Below are 20,936 nucleotides of genomic sequence, written 5' to 3' on the forward strand. Positions count from 1 at the left end.
ATTGTAAAAACTAATATTTTAAAATATAAAAAGTTAATTTTCTCTGTGGATAGTGCGCTGATCTTCGAATCAGAGGGCAGCAAGTTCGAGTCCCGCTGCAGTCAGCATGTCGTTGTGTCCCTGTCACTTCACCCCACATTGCTCCTGTGGTTAATGTACACAGTACTGAATGTATGCAAGTGGCTTTGGGATAAAAGCGTCTAACAAGTGGCATGTAATGTAATAAAATCATAAACAATGAAACATAAGAGGCTCACAAAACAGGATAACTCCATTTCAGAACAGATCATTGAAAAAGGACAGGAAAAGTGCAGTACATTCTTTAGTGCTGACCGATCTAAGTGCTTATTAAGTTGTCTGTCTTCTAAATAAACTGTATTTATTATTTAATTAACAGTTACATTAATAAGCAGTGCTCTAAATGAGAGGCTTGTATCCACTTCTACAAAGTCATCCTAAAAACAAGCCAGGGGGTTTTCTAGAAAGATATAGCATTAGGTGTGGCGCTGATTATGTCAAGAACATGACGCCTGTATACAAGATGTCGCCGCGGACGTAAACAACAACGAGCTCCGTAGAGACTGACGCTCTACTCGACGCCATTTTCATATTTCTGGAGTGATTTTACAGACTGTGGCAAACAGAAATATAGTTTTCTGGCGTCACTTTAAAATTTCACAGGGACAATCTGCGTCTTTGAATGAAGGCCTAGCGCCCCCGTTTCCCTGGTTAAACCCTGCAAGCTATAATATTTAAAAAATAACAAGATAATCACGTTTTTAAAAAACATGCAGAGAGGCTAACAACAGGCTTTGGAGCTCCACACTACTGCAGCTTTAACAGAGAATGCTGATTGACAGGAAGGCGGGATAATGCATCTCCCTCCCTCTCCCGTCGTTAGCTCTGAGTCTCACCATGAGCCTCCTCATCCTCTCCTTCTCGATGCGCTCGTTCTCCTTCTTCTGCTCGCGCTCCGTGTTGGCGTGGTACGTGGCCACGGCCTTCGTTGCCTTCTGGATCTTGGCTGTGATGGAGCGGTGATACTCTTTGAAGTCCTTGGCGTGCTGCAGGATGCTGTTGAGGTATTCCTGACAACGGCCAAAACAAAGATAAACATCAGGGTGTTTGAGGTTCTAGAATATCTGCAAGTCATTCCATCACTTCTGTTTCAACGACTGTCAGGTGAACAATATTACCAAAGCGTTAATTTGGTGTTTCGTATATATTGATTGTTGTGTTTTACCTCAATGTGTGCATATGCGTCTGTTGATTGTATACATAGAGGATTTACATATTTTGGTTATTGTATTTGGGATTGTTGGAAACGTTATTTCCATCTCTCTGTCTGTACATAAACATGGAGAAGCAGCGTTCACTTATTATGCTCCAAATATCTGGAACAAACTCCCAGAAACCCGCCGGTCCGCTGCAACTACTTTTAAATCCAGCCTGAAGACCTTTCTTTTTGTCGCTGCTTTTAATCGATATATTCATATCTTAAACTGAACTGTAACTTTGATTAGCTTTGCTTTTTAATGCCATTTTCTTAATGTCTTTCATTTTTGTAAAGCACTTTGAATTGCTTTGTTGAGTCTAGGCCTGTCGCGATAATCGATAAATTGACTTATCGTACGATAAATAAAAATGGACTCGATAACTTTTCTGAGTTCGATAAATTGCCGTTTACATAAAGATGTGACCAGCATTTTAGCCTGGAGCGCTGTGGCTGCCAGGCGCGCTGTGAGGGGCGGGGCTGACACACAGCCAGGTCAGGACACTCCGCGTGCACGTGCAGCAGCGGAGCAGCCAAATTAATAATATAGCGACAAGCGGGAGACAACGTGTGACTTACTCGCGGGGAATTTAAATTGAAATGGAATTGGTTACATGTTGGTGTTCCTTGGAACTTAGTAAAACAGATTTGGATATGGCCTGTTGAGGCATCTGGGTCTTTGACAGTGGACTGTACACTTGACTGTTGTTTTAAGGAGGTTTTTTTTGCTTGTGAGATAATGTGTGCTCATATTTATTTATTTATTTATATATATATATATATATATATATATATATAGAGAGAGAGAGCTCTGTTTTCCAGTCTGACTCTATTTAATGTATTGTTTTGGTTGTGTGTGATTTAATTAATTTATTATAATTTAATTAATTGGTTTTATTTATTATATATAATTTATATATTTTAATATTATTTCACATTTCATTTGCAATGTTGAATGTTCAATAAAAAGTTATGTTTGAAAGGATGTACTTTAATTATTATTATATTTTATCATTATGTCTAAAATGGTCTTAAAACGGTGCCGACAATATTATCGTTTATCGCAATAATTTCCAGAAAAATTTATCGTCCAACAAAATTAATTATCGTGACAGCCCTAATTGAGTCCCCCCGTAGGTAAAGTCATTATTGGGGTTAAAGTCCCCTACGTGTGCCGTTTTGGTTTCAAGGCCCTGGTTTGCGGAGGACACCAAAAACGTCCTAGAAAAGACAACTTAAACGTAACTAACGTGCATTTAAAGAAAAGAGGAATAGTTTTTGCGAAAACTAAAAAAAGTACGATGGGGTACAGGAATCTGTTTTGGTTTCAAGACCCTGGTTCACGGAGGATACCAAACAAGTCATAAAAAGACAAGGTAAACTTAAAGGTGGGGTAGGTACTTTTGGAGAAACCAGCTCGAGTGCGCTAGAATTTGAAAATACACAACCGGAACAAATCTGCCACTTCACACAACACACACGAACGCGCACATGACCAATGAGGGCACGAGATAAGTTTGTGCACAGATGGAAGGCTGACAGGCAGGTAGGCCATCCAGTTACTTTAGCCGGCTCAGATGATTGGTCGAGCTTTTTACAGCACTACAGCTTCTACAGATGACATTTGTTTATGGATTTCTTGTCAGAGCATTTAATATATTCATTGCTATCGGGATGTTAACAGCATTCCATGGAATATAGAAATATAGAAGTGTTTCTGAAGTGAATTACCTACCCTACCTTTAACTCTGTGCATTTAAAAATAAAAAAAAAGGAATAGTTTCGGCAAAAACTAAAAAGCTACCATGGGGTCAGATTATAATGTTCCAAAGGGGGGTTCGTTCAGATGTGTGTATCTCACACCGCTCTGTCACTGTGATTCATGTGTTTTTGCTTTTAAATTGTTTAAGTGTTTTTAGATATCATTTCATAATATGTTTCTTAAATGCTATTCATGTCTTGCATTTTTATAAAGCACTTTGAATTGCCTTGTGTTGAAATGTGCTGTGGAAATAAACTTGCCTTGCCTTACAAACACACAGAAATATTGACATTAAAGTTGACTTTGAGAATACAATTCAATAAAGAAACAATTTACAACGATATATTATTACAAAACCGCAAGTATCAAATGTCATCAGCTGCGAGGAGATGAACAGCTGGTGTGTGTCATTGTGGTTTGTTGCTGCTGTCTCTTCGGCTGTCACATATTGTTCCCCTCTCAGTTGAGTGTTTTGTTTTGTACCTGGTGTTTCTGCCGGCGTTTGCGTTCCTGTTCGATCTTCTGCTGTTTCTCCAGCTTCTCGGTGATGCGAGCTTCACGCAGAGACTGCCGTTTGCTGCGTTTGTAGGCTTTAGCGTTCAGAGCGGTTTCCAGCGCCGTGTCCCGACGCATGCAGACCACCACCTCCTGGCGCAGCTGCAGGACAACAACACCAGGGTCAGGAGTGTTACTTATTCCACGGGAAATATATATATTTATTTTTTTACATTTCCGCAATTTTAGATGAACAATAAATTTAAAAAATGGAACCATCAGAAGTAAAAGTAATAATGTCCAATAAAATAAAATAAACAAAATTGAATACAAAGAAGTTAAATTAAGAAGTTGAAATAAAAAGTTTAAATAATTCGATATGAACATATTTTTGGTTAAATAAAATAGGATCATAAATGTCACTTAAGAAGACCAAATCAAATGTTCAATAAATAAATAGTCACAAAAGGTTAGAGTACATACAAGATTCAATTAAATATAACATTTATACATAATGTCCACATTGTACTACAAAATACGACATGTATAAAATATAACAATATATAGAGTGGTGTTTTAGTTTGAATTCGATATTTATGAAGTCAGTTGGAAAAAGGTGGACATTATTAACCCTTTATTTATTCTACTAGGAACACAATGACAGGTTAAATGTAATCTATATTTGAGCGTTTCCTGAATGTGTACCTGTCTCTGGAAGTTGAGCAGCCTCAGGGCCTTCAGCTCGATGGTGGCTTTGGTTCTCAGATCTCCGGCCAGAGAACCCGGAAGGTTCTCCAGCTCCTGGATCCGGTGAGCAATGCGAGCCTGAAGCCTGGAGAATACGTTAAAGGTTTCAGCGACACACTCAAACATACGATGCACAGCAGAGGTGGGAAGTAGTGGAGTACAAATACTTTGTTACTGTACTTAAGTAGTTTTCTCTGGTATCAGTACTTTACTCCACTACTTATTTTTCTGACGACTTTTTACATGTTGAACCCAAATACCTGTACTTTCTACTTCTTACATGTTGAACACAAATACCTGTACTTTCTACTTCTTACATGTTGAACTCAAATACCTGTACTTTCTACTTCTTACATGTTGAACACAAATACCTGTACTTTCTACTTCTTACATGTTGAACTCAAATACCTGTACTTTCTACTTCTTACATGTTGAACACAAATACCTGTACTTTCTACTTCTTACATGTTGAACTCAAATACCTGTACTTTCTACTTCTCTCATTTCCCAAACAGGCTGGTTCCTTTAGTCTGAATGTGTGTTTGGTGGCGTGATCATTATTATTTAGAGTCATTGCGTGCCTATTGATTTGAACACGATCCGTGTATCCATCATTTCCTGGTCTTCTCTAAAGAAGAGGGACCAATGGAAACGTTGTCATGTTGCCGTTGTTCACCATGGAAACATTCATTAGCTAACAATGACATTATTGTTCTATTAATATAAAGGGAGGTCAGGTACTCTTTAAAACAGCTGCTAGTTATGGGTACTTTTTACTGAAGTACATTTCAAAGCCTCTTTACTTTGACTTGAGTAAAGAAGTTTAGTCAGTACTTCTACTTTCACCAGAGTATTTTTAAACACGAGTATCTGTACTTCTACTTGAGTACAGGATGTGTGTACTTGTACCCTCTCTGGTGAACATTAAAGCTACTATACTCTTGTGTTTAGGACGCCCCCCACCTGTACTCTCTCTCCTGCAGGATCTCCACCGGGTCCAGCCCGCGGGGCTTCTGGATGGGAGTGATGCGGTTCTGCTTCTGGTGGAGCATCATGGGGGGCGGCTGGTTGGGCTGCCCGGGGCTGTGGGTCTGAAGGGGCATCACTGGGGATGCAGCGGGGGGGACGCAGGGCGGGGCGGGGGAGGGTCTGCCGGTGGGCTGGGGGGGGATCAGCTTCTGAGGGGGGTTGGAGGGAGCGGCAGCATTCACCATCGGCCCTGAAGAGAGGAAGCAGAGGGTTGGACTGGCTGAAGGGGAACGTGAACATGAAGCGCTGACTTTTACCCATTTCCCCCCCGAGGGTTGAGGGGCCGGTTTCTACTTCAGCGGTTGTGGCTCTAAATCGTATTGTTGGTAAGTCAGACTGGCTTCGGTGGCTAGGCTAACATCATCCACACAGTAAGAGAGAAACTTCATCATTCAACTCTTTATTTTACAGGCTATAAAGCCGGAAATTGTCAATTAAAACGGAAAAAACATATGCATTTATGGGTAAATATGACTCTGGGAAAGTAAGCTAAAAGTTGGTGAGGAGTCATTAGGTACTTTGCATGGGAACTAGGTCTTTGGGTGTTTCTCAATCTCGAGTAAGGCTGCTCCAAAGCCACTATTTCAAGCATGCTACGTCATCGAGTGCCGTCGAAGGACTGTTCCAATGTCCAGCATACTTGGAAATTCTACCGAGCCCGGTGTACTTCGTTTGGGGAAATTTCGAGGCTGCACATGTGTAGACTCTGGTCTTAAAATCCCCACAATGCTTTGCGCACGGACCAATTTCCCCAAATCTGTGGCGGAAAATGTAAGGCGGGGCCTCTCATATGACGCACACCTGCACACTTGCTAGCCTGTTCCACTCTTTGTTCTCCGAATGCCAGGAAGTATTCTTGCCTCGCTTCTGAAGCAAGTGACTCGGAGGACATGTGCTACCAAGCAAGCGTACTCGAGATTGAGAAACACCCTCTGTCTCCATCCCAGACAATCATGGTTGTTAATGTCTCACTGGAGCTGCAGCGATGAAAACGAATAAGTCACGATGGCTTCTCTTGGCTGATTAGCAGAAAAGCCAACTGGTTCTTAGGTGATTCGCAAGTTGAACCCACTGCTAGCTAAACTAGCCGCAGCACAGAACTGGAAGGATGCTAGTCTTTTGTTGAAAGGTGTTATTAAGTGAGAATCAAAATCAAGTTCTTACCTTCAGGCCAGGATTTAGGGGGTCCGTTGGTGGGGGGGCCCTGCATACCGGGGGGAACTCCTGCAGGTCCAGGAGGCACCATGTTAGGACCCACCATGCCTAAAATCCCAACAACAAATTCATTTTTAGTTTATTAGTGAATATAAAGACAGCTAATAAATAACACATTCCTCTCCAGCCAGCAGGTGTCTCTGCTGAGCGATAACATTCTGCTTTCTTTGTTTCAATTTTGAGCCCTTATTAAAACAGGTAATTCCCTTTTGAATTGCCAACAAACACACAGTAGCTAATGACAATGAATATACAGGTATGGATTGAAAGAAAGAATATCATTCAGTACTGATTCTTAAAATATCCTAAATCTAAGCCTAACTATTACATTTCCCCAAAACATGTATTTAATCAGACACTAGTCTGAAAGGTCTGTGTCTCAGATATATGCAGAGCCTGTCTCGGATTGGCTGAAACACCAAACAGATCATTGCAGCATTACCCATAATCCCCTCTGTTTCAGCCCTGTTTCCAAAGTGCTGATTCTCTGTCTGTTACTTTAGATGAAAAATAAGGAGCCCCTCCCCACGCCCCTCTGAGAGACATTTGGTTACAAAGAACTCAATGGTGCTCTAGAGGAGATTCAGGTGATAAGGGGGGGGGGGGGGGGGGGGTTACCTTGGTTGCTGATTGGCTAATGGTTACACAAGACAAAACATCGTTATGACATCATAAAGTGGCCAAAATCTGATCAGCTCATTTTCAGACAGGTTTTTAGAGAAATGGATCAAAAAGAGAGAGAATCTTTGTTCCTGAAACTTTCAGAGTCTCTTTCCACAGAGGGGACACATGTTGATGTAGAAGAGACATGAAGAAGAGGGGAAACATGTTGATGTAGAAGAGACATGAAGAAGAGGGGACACATGTTGATGTAGAAGAGACATGAAGAAGAGGGGACACATGTTGATGTAGAAGAGACATGAAGAAGAGGGGACACATGTTGATGTAAAAGAGACATGGAGAAGAGGGGACACATGTTGATGTAGAAGAGATATGGAGAAGAGGGGACACATGTTGATGTAGAAGAGATATGGAGAAGAGGGGACACATGTTGATGTAGAAGAGACATGAAGAAGAGGGGACACATGTTGATGTAGAAGAGACATGAAGAAGAGGGAACACATGTTGATGTAGAAGAGACATGGAGAAGAGGATGTTGCATAATAGGGGACCTTTAAAGAGGTCGTCCAGCTCTAGTGAATTTATTTTGTCAGGAGACACATTAGAGAAATATATATTTTCCTGACGCCACTCACCATGGGGTCTGTTGTAGTTTGCGGGTGCTGGCCCGGCTCCTGGTCCTCCGGGCCCAGCAGACGGAGCCATGTTGGGCATGTTGGGCTGCTGCATCCCGGGCATGGGCCTCTTGCCCTGCACGGCCATCTGCAGGTGGTCGGGCAGCGGCTGGGAGCGGGCCAGCATCTTGTACGCCATGATCTGAGCCCGGAGCTGGTGCAGCTGGTTCTGGTTGAAGGGGGCCGGGCCTCCAGCTCCACCTGGTCCAACTGGTCCTCCTGGTCCTCCCACGACACCCCCTGGACCCACTGGACCCTGAGGAGCGCCACGGTTCGGCTGGCCCATCCCCTGGTTCTGGTTCTGGTCCCCGCCGCCCTCCATGGGGCCGGGGGGGCCACCGGGCATCATGGGACCAGAGGGGGGGCCGTTAGATGGGACTGGGCTGGGGGCGTGGTCTGAACCGCCCAATGGAGAGGGGTAACCTGGGGGACAGAGGACAGATGCATCATGGGTATGAAAATCAAATAAATAAGGCAATCTTTGTGCCGTTTCTGTTTCTGATTTTGGGGAAAACACTATAAAAATGTAACATATTATTATTATTATTATAATGGGCGATATTAAGAACATCTTGAACCGCCCAATGGAGAGGGGTAACCTGGGAGACAGATGCATCATGGGTATGAAAATAATCAAATTATGGCCAATATTGATATTGAAGGGTTGACTTGTGGTGCCGTCACATATTTAAACATGACATTTAATGACAGAGGGTATTAAGTTAAGAACGGGGTGTTAAGTTAAGAACGGGGTGTTCAGTTAAGAACGGGGTGTTCAGTTAAGAACGGGGTGTTCAGTTAAGAACGGGGTGTTAAGTTAAGAACGGGGTGTTAAGTTAAGAACGGGGTGTTCAGTTAAGAACGGGGTGTTCAGTTAAGAACGGGGTGTTCAGTTAAGAACGGGGTGTTCAGTTAAGAACGGGGTGTTCAGTTAAGAACGGGGTGTTCAGTTAAGAACGGGGTGTTACGTTAAGAACGGGGTGTTACGTTAAGAACGGGGTGTTACGTTAAGAACATGACATCCCTTTGCAGCCTTAGGGGAAAAGCAACTCATACGAGGCAACGAAACCCAAATCTTAGAAGATATTATGTCTCAAAGCGTGATATCAAAATACAAGTCCTCTAATAATAGTATAATTCTGTCAAAAGCCAAACTGCATACTTTCACTTTTAAAATGATTGTGTTCTTTTAGTTAAGTAACATTTTGAATGAGGACTTTCACTTGTAATATTTCTACTTTCACTACAGTAAAGGATCTTCTTCTGTACGTGTGTTTCTCTTCCCTCTGCTCGCTCACTGTGTCTTTTGTTGTTGTTTGAAAGGGGAACCCCCCCCCCCCCGCCTGCTCATGAGCAACACAAGAAGAAGAGAAACCGGCTGGATGGGTACACACACACACACACACACACACACACACACACACACACACACACACACACACACACACACACACACACACACACACACACACACACACACACACACACACACACACACACACACACACACACACACACACACACACACACACACACACACACACACACACACACACACACACACACACACACACACACACACACACACACACACACACACACACAGTCTGTATGTCAGAGTTAGCTGCTCTCCCTGTGTGGAGCTTTTCAGGGACAGAAAGGTTTTCTTTTAGTGTCACTACATTTTTATGATATTCATTACTCTAGAGATCTGAGGATTGAACTGCAGCACAAAGATATATAAATATCTAAATATGGACTGGTGAAATATTCAGATCACAGGAAGCACAATATCTGATGAAGGCAGCTTATCATCCATAAACACTATCCAGTCCTTTCATATTTTTCTAATGTATCATATACCAATGACTTGTGTATAGACTCTCCTTGCACTATTTCTATTCTGATGCATCAGTTCCATCGTGTTGCACTGAGGACCCTGTGAGCTCAGACTGTCACTGATATATCTGCACTGTAGCTACAGTATGCACACATGACAATCAAAGCCTTGCATCTTGAATCATAAGTATGAGTGTGAAGCTGGTCACTATGAGATGTTACCTTGGGAGTGTTGGTCCATGGGGCTTGGAGGGGGTCCCATGCCGCTGTGCCCCCCCGGCCTCATGCTCATGCCCTTCATCTGGGCGTAGCGGGGGTCGTCGGGCATTCCTTTCTCATGCATGGCTTCCATTGGCTGCTAAAAAGCAAACAGAGAATTTTGATAAATAAACATATTTTCAAGTGAAGCTGCATTTACGGTTTTTAAGTGGAGGAATGAAGTGCTTTAGCTTTACTCATGTTCTGTAATTAAGAACACATTTGCAGTACTACTTGTTATATTTACATACGGTACATATATTAATTTCTATGGAAAATTAAAGCCGAATATAGACAATTACAGAACTAATCGATCGTAAAATGACATCACTTAGGAAGCGAGGAAAAAGCAACACATACGATATAACGAAACCCAAATCTAAGAAGATATCAGGTCTCAAAGCGCGATATACAAATATAACACCTCTAATAACAGTATAGTTCTGTTAAAAGCCAATCAGCATACTCAATACTTTCACTTTTGAGTATATAAAACTTATTTTACTCAAGTAACATTTGAAATTAGGACTTTCACTTGTAGTATGTCTACTTCTACTTAGATAAAGGATCTGGGTACTTGTTCCAACTCTGTGTGTGTGTGTGTGTGTGTGTGTGTGTGTGTGTGTGTGTGTGTGTGTGTCTGCCTTCTGCTCACTGACTGTGGGTATTTAGTAGTGGTGGAATGAAGTGTATTACCTTTACTTACGTTCTGTAATTAAATACATATTTGCGGTACCATTTATCAAATTGACATACGATATATATATTAACTTCTAAGGAAAAGGAAAGCTGAATATTTTCAACCTTAAATAAAGCAATAAAAGCTTTCGTACTTTGTGCATCTGGTGCATGTTCTCCTGAGGATATCCCGAGGGCCCCTGTGCCGGGTGGGGGTGTCCCGATCCTGGGGGCCCCGGGCTGGGTCCCATCATGCTGTGGGTGGAGCCTGGAGAGGGGCCGGGGCTCGGACCCATCATGCCTCCCGGAGATGGCCCCGGTCCTGGGGAGGGTCCCGGACGAGGGGTCCCTCCCATCGGGGGGTCAGGGGTGGACATCTCTCAGGGAAGCTGGGAATGTGTGGCAGCAGAAAGAACCCCTGAGAGGAGAGAGGAGAGAGAGAGGAGAGAGGAGAGAGGAGTCAAGGTCAGGTCCAGATCTAAATACTGCTTGTGTTCAAGTTGGACTGATGGTCAGAACATAAATGGGAACAATGTTATTCACAAAACTGATACCACATATCTGACATGTGAGCAACAAGTCACACACCAACGAAATGTAAATATAATATTTAAACACACAAGAGGTCATCTAAACTTTCACTTCAATCAACTATTGTTATAAAACCAAATAGACGACGCTCAGAACCATTGCTCACACACACAAACAACTACTATAAGCAATAAAAATAAGCTTTTTGTCCAGATTTAAAAACGTGTGTAACTCAATGGTGCAATGTTTACATTTACAAACAACAACAATTTGGTTAGCCGTTAGCATTGCTAGCTTGTCTAACCAGGCCTAGCCGTTATATTCGAGGTAATATCCAGATCTAAATACTGCTTTATTTTATTTTCTAATGTTATACAGTGTTCTTAAAATAGTTCTGTGTTTTTCAACAACAACAAAAACTTTGATGTAGGCACCACGACACCAAGTCTAACTCCTCGTACGTGTCAACCTACCTGGTGATAAACCAAGTTTCTGATCTAGCTGTGATCAGACGATTATATATATGTTTATTTATTTACATTTTTTTATATTTCGCGTTCTATCATGGCGTTTATAATTTTCTAGTCATTGTAATAATCTTTTACACCGTCGTCTATGTTTGTTTATCTGTGAATCCCACTGAGACAAACGTGTTTTGTGATATTGACTTTGATTTGATTCATTAACACAACTGATCAGCAGTTTGAATAAAATCACAAAGACTGCAGGCTTTGGGAAACATCACTATAACACATAATTAGAACATAAATATGGAAAAATGCGTATATTACATTATTAACTGTAGTGTGTTAGTATTAATCAAGATATTAATAATAAAAAACTGATTATTCCAATTTGGACAATTGTTATGCTAGAGCAGCATGTTGACAAGGAAATGCATGAGTTAAAAATAATATCAAAATAATATATTTAGAAACGGTTTTAAAATGAACTGCGAGATTTTGACTGATATTGCATTTGCGAAATATGAGAGAATTATCATTTTTGAAACATAAGTGAAATTATGAGAATATAATATTTATGGTGTGGTTTTTTGTAAGAGCATCTTTACATAACAAGTCATTTGTTTTAATGAAGTCTGTAGGATTTCCATTTGTAGGCTGGAACCTTAGTGTTTGTTTCAAAGTAGTCACACTGTTGATCACAGTCATACAGAAACAGTGTAGTGGATAACTGGCGATGTAGTTATGAAAGTAACTCTTGATAAACTCATAATTTCGAGTCATTATTTATGACAGATGTGTTTTTCAAATGTATGTTTAGGTGCTTTGTAAAGTGCAAACCACACACATCTGTTCTGTGGTAAGAACAAAACCGCAACTAATGACAAAAAAAGTGTTCTATGTTGTTGTGAGTAAATTAAACAACAACTCATCACAGGAATAGCGTTTGTGTTGTTGTGAGGGAAGCTGCTTTTCAGTGCTTTTTTTAATAACATTTCAAGTGTGACAGTGTCAGTACCTAAATGTCAACAATGTTATTCACAAACACATAACAACAAGTCTCACAACAAAGAGCACGTTCTAACGTAAAAGGAGGGTAAATGTACCATTAAAGTAACTCTTAATAAACTTTGTGGATCATTTCACATTCTTGGGTTATTATTAAAACAAAAAATATGTGTGTTTTCAAATGTTTGTTGTTATGTGTAAACTAAACTCATCACAGGAATAGTTGTTGTGTTGTTATGAGGGACGCTGCTTTTGTTTCAAGTGGGACAGATGGCCAGTACACAAATGAGCAATGTTATTCACAAAACTGATACAACACATGTGAGCAACAATTCACACAACAAAGAAATGAAAACATAATATTTAAAAACACACAAGAGGTCATCTAAACTGTCACTTCGATCAACTATTGTTATAGAACCAAATAGACGACGCTCAGAACCATTGCTCATACACATAAACAACTACTATAAGCAATACAAATTAGCTTTTTATCCCGATTTAAAACGTGTGTAACTCAATGGTGCAATGTTTACATTTACAAACAAAAACAGTTTGGTTATCCAATAGCATTGCTAGCTTTTCTAACCAGGCCTAGCCGTTATTAACCGTTACCGTCACATTACGGCTGTTATTATACAATAAACCCATCTTTTAAACCTCATATTTTCTACAGTGCATTGTGAGTTTCCTGGTGTTCAATGAACACAAAGTTTGGCCGTAAAATTAGGGTAATTCGACCGAATAGTGACAAAGAACACCGGCCTGACTCGTGCTAGCATTAGCTTAGCTTATTGCATTGATACAGCATAATAACAATACATGTTATTTAAGTGCGCCTTTCACGACACCGTACAATATAATAAATATTTTAAGAGGTTAACATGATAAACACATAAACAAGCAAACATGGAGACAAGCTGCCTGCAGATGCTACCTAGCATTAGCTTAGCTTCTTGTATTGAAACAATATAGGCTGGCTGTCGACTGTGCCTAGCATGCTAGCATTAGCCGGCCATGCCCTCCCGGACTAATTAGGGAAATGTAGGGTTTTTTCGATGAGTTTCCCCAGATTCCGCGACATGTGAACCAGTAATCACCCCTCATCCTGTGATTGATCCATCGCGCCTCCCGTACCCTTGGCACGGTGCTCCACTCTCAGCACATTTCCAAAAATTCATTCATTGCACACTGTCGCGCCACAGCTACTGTAATGTCGGCTTTTTCATCACCCGAAAAAAACACCGAATAAACGCTCATTTCCCCAGAAAAAAACACAGAAAAAAACTCTCTTAAAATCACAAAAACATAATGGTTTTTTACTCACACGAATGGTTGGTGTTTGAATCCTTGCCGGGTGCAACGTCTTTAGGTTTTTCCTCCTAGCCAGAAACAAAGAGCGACTCACCCAGTCGGTTTTTTTTTTTTTCTCCACCCCCCTCCCTCTCTCTCTCTCTCTCCGCAGATTGTATCACAGACACGGGCTCTGTGGCTCCGCAGCGCCCCCCTCCTCCACCGCGCTAACAGGCAGGGATGGAGCCGGCGTGGGGGATGGGAACTGTGGGAGAGAACAGCAAGAACCACGCTTCTGATTATATGAGAAAACACCAGGGAAATACTCACACACATGCAGTACACACCTGTTTACAGTCCCCATGTCCACGTATTATATAGGCTTTTAATATGGTATATGTAATTGGTTAAAAACAACAAACATTCCCCGGGTTTTTATCACAGAGACTTATAAAGGATTTTACTTTTCTACTACATATTGCATATATTTTTGGCGACTTTACAGTATTGTACATTGTGTTTTATCTTGTTCTAATGCGTATATTTCTTATTTACCTCATTCAAAATAGCCTAATTTTGTTTATTGCAATATATTTGTTATGTTAAGTGTATTGTTAAATTGCATTTTGGGGATAACATAGACTAAAAATGTATATAAGAAGTTTAATCAAATTCTATAATATAAATAAATAAATAAAAAGTAAATATATGTTAATAGTGATATATTGTAGAATGTGCACATTTTTTTTATTCAACTTTGATGTTACTATATTTTATTTACCTATTGTTAATGTAAAATATTGGTCTTTTTGTAGCTATGTTTGTATTTTGGTGTCTTTTTAGTCATTATGTGTCTCTCTTTAGTTGTTTTGTGTCTCTCTTCACAGTCGTTAAGCATCTCTTTAAGGCTTTTGCATTTGTTTGAAGCCTTTATAGTCTTTTTTATGTTGCCCTATGGTACTTTGAGTTTCTTCCTGGTTGGTACGCGTCTCTTTGAGTATCATTTTGTAGGCAATGGTTGGGGGTCCCATGTCCCCTGGAGGCTCCTTCAGTAATCCCTTCTGCTTGCTGAGGCTTGAGTTTTAGGGACTAGCCACATCCACTCCATCCAGGGCCTTAATATGTTTTCATGATGTTGTACAGAATTACAAACAAGTTCACTTCGTCTTCATAAACCATTTATTTAGATCAAATCCAGCAATCCAGCACATCAGAATATTCTCAGTTAGTTTTGTAATTTTTCTTTAATGGCACTTTTCCAATGCAGCACAGCACGGTTTTAAGCGGCTGCCCGGCCCGCTTTTTTTTGCTTTTCCACTAGGGGTATTTCCGGCTCAGCAGGGGCGATTCTAGGGGGGGGGGGGGGGGGCAGTGCCCCTCTAACACTGACTTTGGACCCCCTGTGGCCCTGAAAATGAAAAAGAAAAAAAAAAGTTTATGATTAAACGATTTCTTGGCTGACGGAATAGGCGGAACTAACGATATTTGTAATTATAGTCGGACCCATTAGAGAGAGCACACCTTTATCTATTTCATATAGTTGTAAAAAATAAAGTTTAAATGATTTGTTATTGGTTGTGATCATATTCTAAAGATGTTTGGATCATTGAAAAGTATACAGCTCCCTTTCATCTGAGTGTTAAGAGCTGTATCCATACATTCATGGGGGGGGGGGGGGGGGTAAGTGAGAAATTAAAAAAATATTTTTATTTAAATTTCATAACAAAACAATTTCCCGATTTTGGATCAACAAAGTACATCTTATTATCTTATACTAACAGAACTACGCCTATATTGCGTACAGCGCCCATTAGGGATGGGAACGATTCATCGAATATTCGAAATTATTCAGGTTTGAGAATATGAGTTATGAATATTTTTCTTGAAATTTTTATAAAATATTTTTTTTTAGGTGGGGTGCCTAAGTTGATTACATATTATCAAATGGAATAAATCAATGTATACGGCGGTGCCATAGCTAAGTGTGTTAAGTCTAAAGGTGTGTTTTGCTCCGCTCACCGGTCCCTCACAGCGGGCAGAGCTGCGGGTGCTGATCTTTCTCTCTCGCTCCGGTTATAATTCACTCGTGTTTATCTCCAAATCCGTCAGAAAACCAAGTTATGTTTTAAGCATGAAAGCTGTAGGCCTATAGCTGTCAACTGTTCAAACTGTGATCACCAGTTCAATATATTTGACAAATTTGACTTGGTTTCTATACTTATTTGAACATGTATTTATTTATTTTTCAAAATTATTATTTTTTATTTTTTATAGGATATGCACATTTCGGTTAACCGTATTTTGGGGGGTCGAATATTTGAATACACATTTGCATTCAAATTCCCATCCCTAGCGCCCATAAACTATGGCGCACCCCCCCCCCCCCCCCCCCAAAATCAAGTTAAACCAGAGGTTTATGTGAGATAGTTATTTTTTTGAAATAATGGTTTTAGTATGCAATTATAGGTTTTAATTTACTATTTGTGTTAATTTAAAATAAATCAAACTCCCAAAAAACGTATACAGCTTCTGTGTACTTTTATTAACATTGGAATTTACTGTGTAAGCGGCCGCGGGGGGGAGAGCTTTAGAGCTCTCTCCTGAAAGACGGAGAGGCTCTGATAACCTCAGCTCAGTGAGGTAAAGGCACACTTTTATAGGATCATTATAGTTATAAGAAAATAAGAGAATAGATGAAAAACAGGTATAAAATACTACATGACAGTGCAAAAAAGTTGTTATTAATAAACAAGAATACAGTTTAAAAGGGGAGTGATTTTTAAAATATCCATAAAGAAAAAGAAAATCTGCTTACAGTTCTGTTTCATATGGGTGTTGAGAGATGTATCCATAGATCTCTTAATGTTGCTCTCAAAGTGCACCAGATGAATGCTTTTAACTTCAACATTTAAAAAAAAAATCTTCCCGGGGGAGCATGCTCCCGGACCCCCGGTTCAAATGGATAGGAAACTAAATACATTTGCACACATCTTGTGTCCATATCTTTCTGTTTTGGTGGTCATGCCACAACCGTGCACGTGCATGCATGCGCGAGTCATAGTGAGTGTCTGTAGTTTGGGGGGGGGGGGGGGGGGGGGAGGCGCGCCAGCTAAAATCTTGCATAGGGCAGCAAATTGGTCAAACCGGCCCTGGTAACAACATTATACCGGTTAGTAAAAACCATGAATTAATGCTTTGAGAAGTCTGCATACAGACGGCAGGCGAAGAACCTTTTAAAATGAGTGTTTTCTGAATGGAGATCGGCTAAGCTAACGCAGTATATGCTCCGACCGTCCACACTCACAACAACGGCCTACAGACATAAATAAACCAGCGACTGTATTCTCCATGACACAGACAGTCTGTGGTTTGGACTTGTTTAACTTTTGTCTAGTTTCTGAACAGATATGAGGAGCTGTGAGCTCTGAGTGCTAACAGCTAACGGCTGATGTTATGGTTTTGTGGTTCGCATTGAAGATGACGTCACGGCTGTTTTACGGAGAGTCGCTCCGCCCGCCGAACAGCCGATCGCCCCGCCTACACTGCGTTACTATAGTTACTACCCCAGTTTCTAAACTGTAATGGAAACGCAGTATAAAGTGAGCCTGGCCTACCAAGGCCTAACCATACCATACTAAGCCGTCCTGCAGTGGAAATGCGAAAAAGCATTGTACGTTTGTCATGACATGCAAATTTGACAAAAAATGTGTAAAAATAACAATTTGGTATGCCACTAAACATGATGTACACATAAGTGTACATAGGGACTTAGGTTGGTCGAAAATGCTAATATGTTAGTAAAAATGTGCACAAGTAAAATAGCTTATAGCTAACTCTGGTGCAGCTAAAAAGCTGTACATTGTCCCAATTAAATAAATAACAATTAAATAACTAAATACATACATACATACATACATACATACATACATACATACAGACAGACAGACAGACAGACAGACAGACAGACAGACAGACAGACAGACAGACAGACAGACAGACATACAGACAGACAGACAGACAGACAGACAGACAGACAGACAGACAGACAGACATACAGACAGACAGACAGACAGACAGACAGACAGACAGACAGACAGACAGACAGACATACATACATACATACATACATACATACATACATACATACATACATACATAAATTAGTTGGGTTGAAAATGTTAATATGCTAGTACAAATGTGCCTTGCTATAGATAATAGCTAGAGTTGTTTATAGCTAACTCTGGTGCAGTTGAAAAGCTGTACATTGTCCCAGTGAAATAAATAACAAAGACATATATAAATACATACATATATAAATGACATTGGTTTGTATTTGATTTTTTCATGTTTTTATTTCCAGAGCGTTTTTCTGTGCAAAGAGCATTGGAGCTACTTGGGTTAATTGATGGAGACAACTCAGATTTGGAAGACTTGTCTGACAACGATGATCCCATCCTGGATGCCAATTATCAACCCCCACCACATGACAGGAGCAAAGCAGCAGTGAGGATGAGGATGACAGCAGTGATGATGAGGACCCCATTCCTCAGCCCACTGAGCACAGCAGAGGACGTAAACGTCTCCGTGGTGCAAATAATGGTTAGCCAAGACCCAGTGGATATTTGTTTATTTTAGGCAGGGCCTCAGGGCTAAGTGAAGGATAAGAAGCAAAATGCTTATTTACAACACTTGTTGACAGGTTCAGGGACAGGGACAGATACAGGTTCATCCCGCACTCCCAGACGGCACCGTCAAACTCAGCAGATCGAGGCTGATCGCTCAGATGATGACTTGGAAGAGCCGACACCAGGACCAAGCACTCAGGGACAGCACAATAAAGGTAATTGTTATTATTTTAGCATGCCTTGAGGGTAAATCTTCAAATTTCATATAGACGTCCACTTAGATTCAACTACGTTATGCACCAATACACCTCAGTGAATTGCTTGCATGGGTAAACATATGTAACTTACTTTGCAATAAGTACTATTTTTATTCTGATTCTGGTTGTGCAGGACGTGGGTTGCGCTGGAGGGCTACTCCATTGACGCCAGACCTTGCCCAGTTTGAGCATGAGGACGAAACTGAGCTTGACAGAAATGGATGGACCCCACTAAACTATTTTGAACAGTATATAGATTCAGATTTGATGAAAATGATTTCAGATTGCTCTAATGCTATGTCACTGTCTCGGAGTGGGTACCCACTCAACACCTCTGGAGATGAGGTTTACCACTTTTTTGGTGCCTGTATTTTGATGTCCTGCATCCGATACCCAACAATCAGGATGGACTGGTCCAAAGCCTTGAGAATCAGTGCCATCACTGACAGATTCACGCGCTACAGATTCTTCAGACTGAGGGGATCAATAAACGTGCTAATTGATGATGATGTGCCAGATCTGAGGAAGAGGGACACATTCTGGAAGGTGAGGCCTTTTCTGGATCGGATTCTGCAAGGCTGCAAGTCTCAGAATCGACCTGAATGCGAGCTATTGATGAGCAGAGGATTCCTTTCACAGGAGCCTGTCCATGCAGACAATATCTGCCAATGAAGCCAAACCCAGTTGGCATCAAGAACTTTGTTTGTGCTACAGCAGATGGTATTGTGCTGGACTTTGATCTGTATCAAGGTAAAGGTGCGCTGCTTGAGCAGGTCGAAGAAGAAGAGGTGGGCCTGGGGTTGGGAGGCTTAGTCTTGGCTCGTCTGTGTCAAACTCTGCATCGTGGCACGAAAGTGTATTGTGACCGGTTCTTCACAACAAATGATGAAGAAGGAGATGTACATTACCGGTACAATAATGAAGAACCGACTCGCTGGCGCGAAGGAGAAGCTACCCTCTGACAAAAACCATGAAAAACACAGGAAGACGTACCTCATCAGAACATTCCACTGAAGACGGAAAGTTGTGTGTAGGGAAGTGGTACGACAACAAACCAGTATTGATGATGTCTGTTGTTCATGGCACAGAGCCTGAAGACACCTGCCAGCGCTGGGACAAGACATTGAAACAATATGTGACTGTCTCACGACCAAGCATTGTCCGTGAGTACAACCTCACGATGGGTGGAGTTGATTTGATCGATAGAATGATTAGCTACTATCGCATGAGCGCCCTTACTAAGAAGTGGACGATGCGCATGCTAATGCACTTCACGGACCTGGCTTTAGCCAACAGCTGGCTACTCTACCGCAAAGACCTCGCAATATGTGCTGCACCAAAGAAGAGCATCGTGTAGTTCCTTGAGTTCCGTACGGAAATGGCTACGACCCTCTTGGCCCAGCATCACGGTCAAGGAAGCGATGCAGACCTCTCTGAACAGTCAGAGGAAGAAGACACCTCACATCAAGGGAAGAAGCGTCATGTGACGGCAGTGCCCCATGTCTCGGTCCGCAGGAGGGCGAATGCCCATCTCCCAGAGAGGATCAGCCTGAAGAACACAGCGCGCTGCAGGGTAGCAGGCTGCACTGGAAGAACCCGAGTGCGTTGTGTGACCTGCAAAGTGTTCTTGTGCTTGCAAGGCGATCGCAGCTGTTCCACAGCCTTTCACACATAGGTTCCTAAACATGTTCCTAAAGAAAAGGGCATTCCTATTTTTTTTTTACATGAGCAATGAAACATTTTACATAAGCCGTACTGTAACTGTGACTGTCCAAGGGCGGCACTTTTTTTTTCTTTATTTTTCATGTTTTTTTTTTTTTTCACAATGATGTTCAAGACACATACAATAGTAGCCTGGTATTATTAGATGCAACAGTGACAATGCAAAATGCTTTGAATGTTTTATATTTTGTTACAGGCATATGATGTCTTCCTGCAACTGTTTGTAGCATTTTAAATGAGCCGTACTGTAGTTGTGACAGTCCAAAAGGAGCCAAAATGCAGTGTTTTCATGTTGTTTTTACTCCCAGATGTTCAAAACATGTTGTGTGTGTATAAGTTATTAATACATGCAAAAGCAGCCAGGAAAAAACTTCTGTGTTCAAGGTGGAAATAAAATAGTTTTTCACTCTATTACAAAAAGGTGACTTTAATGTGTTTTATGGAA

General features: G+C 41.1%; 2 protein-coding genes across 2 annotated transcripts in view; one reads left to right on the forward strand and one right to left on the reverse strand.

The window, feature by feature from the left end:
- smarca4a (SWI/SNF related BAF chromatin remodeling complex subunit ATPase 4a) overlaps positions 1–14,190 on the reverse strand; it is a 33,794-nt gene extending 19,604 nt beyond the window's left edge. The window contains exons 1-9 of the mRNA XM_079642218.1: positions 13,922–14,190; positions 10,747–11,009; positions 9,878–10,013; positions 7,778–8,239; positions 6,471–6,569; positions 5,241–5,496; positions 4,236–4,362; positions 3,519–3,692; positions 903–1,088 (exon numbers count right to left, since the gene is read on the reverse strand). Of these exons, the coding sequence (XP_079498344.1) occupies positions 903–1,088; positions 3,519–3,692; positions 4,236–4,362; positions 5,241–5,496; positions 6,471–6,569; positions 7,778–8,239; positions 9,878–10,013; positions 10,747–10,968 (1,662 nt within the window). The 5' untranslated portion in view covers positions 10,969–11,009; positions 13,922–14,190. The remainder of the gene's footprint in view (positions 1–902; positions 1,089–3,518; positions 3,693–4,235; positions 4,363–5,240; positions 5,497–6,470; positions 6,570–7,777; positions 8,240–9,877; positions 10,014–10,746; positions 11,010–13,921) is intronic.
- Positions 14,191–18,203: 4,013 nt separating this feature from the next.
- LOC307014345 (uncharacterized protein) lies at positions 18,204–19,610 on the forward strand (the record flags this gene model as incomplete). Its single annotated transcript, XM_079642219.1, has 4 exons — positions 18,204–18,212; positions 18,378–18,486; positions 18,587–18,727; positions 18,903–19,610. 4 exons carry the CDS (start codon positions 18,204–18,206, stop codon positions 19,439–19,441), a joined length of 798 nt encoding a protein of 265 aa, XP_079498345.1. The 3' UTR covers positions 19,442–19,610.
- Positions 19,611–20,936: the final 1,326 nt, after the last annotated feature.

Source organism: Notothenia rossii, assembly GCF_949606895.1.
Source record: "Notothenia rossii genome assembly, chromosome: 8".
Taxonomy (NCBI): Eukaryota; Metazoa; Chordata; class Actinopteri; order Perciformes; family Nototheniidae; genus Notothenia; species Notothenia rossii.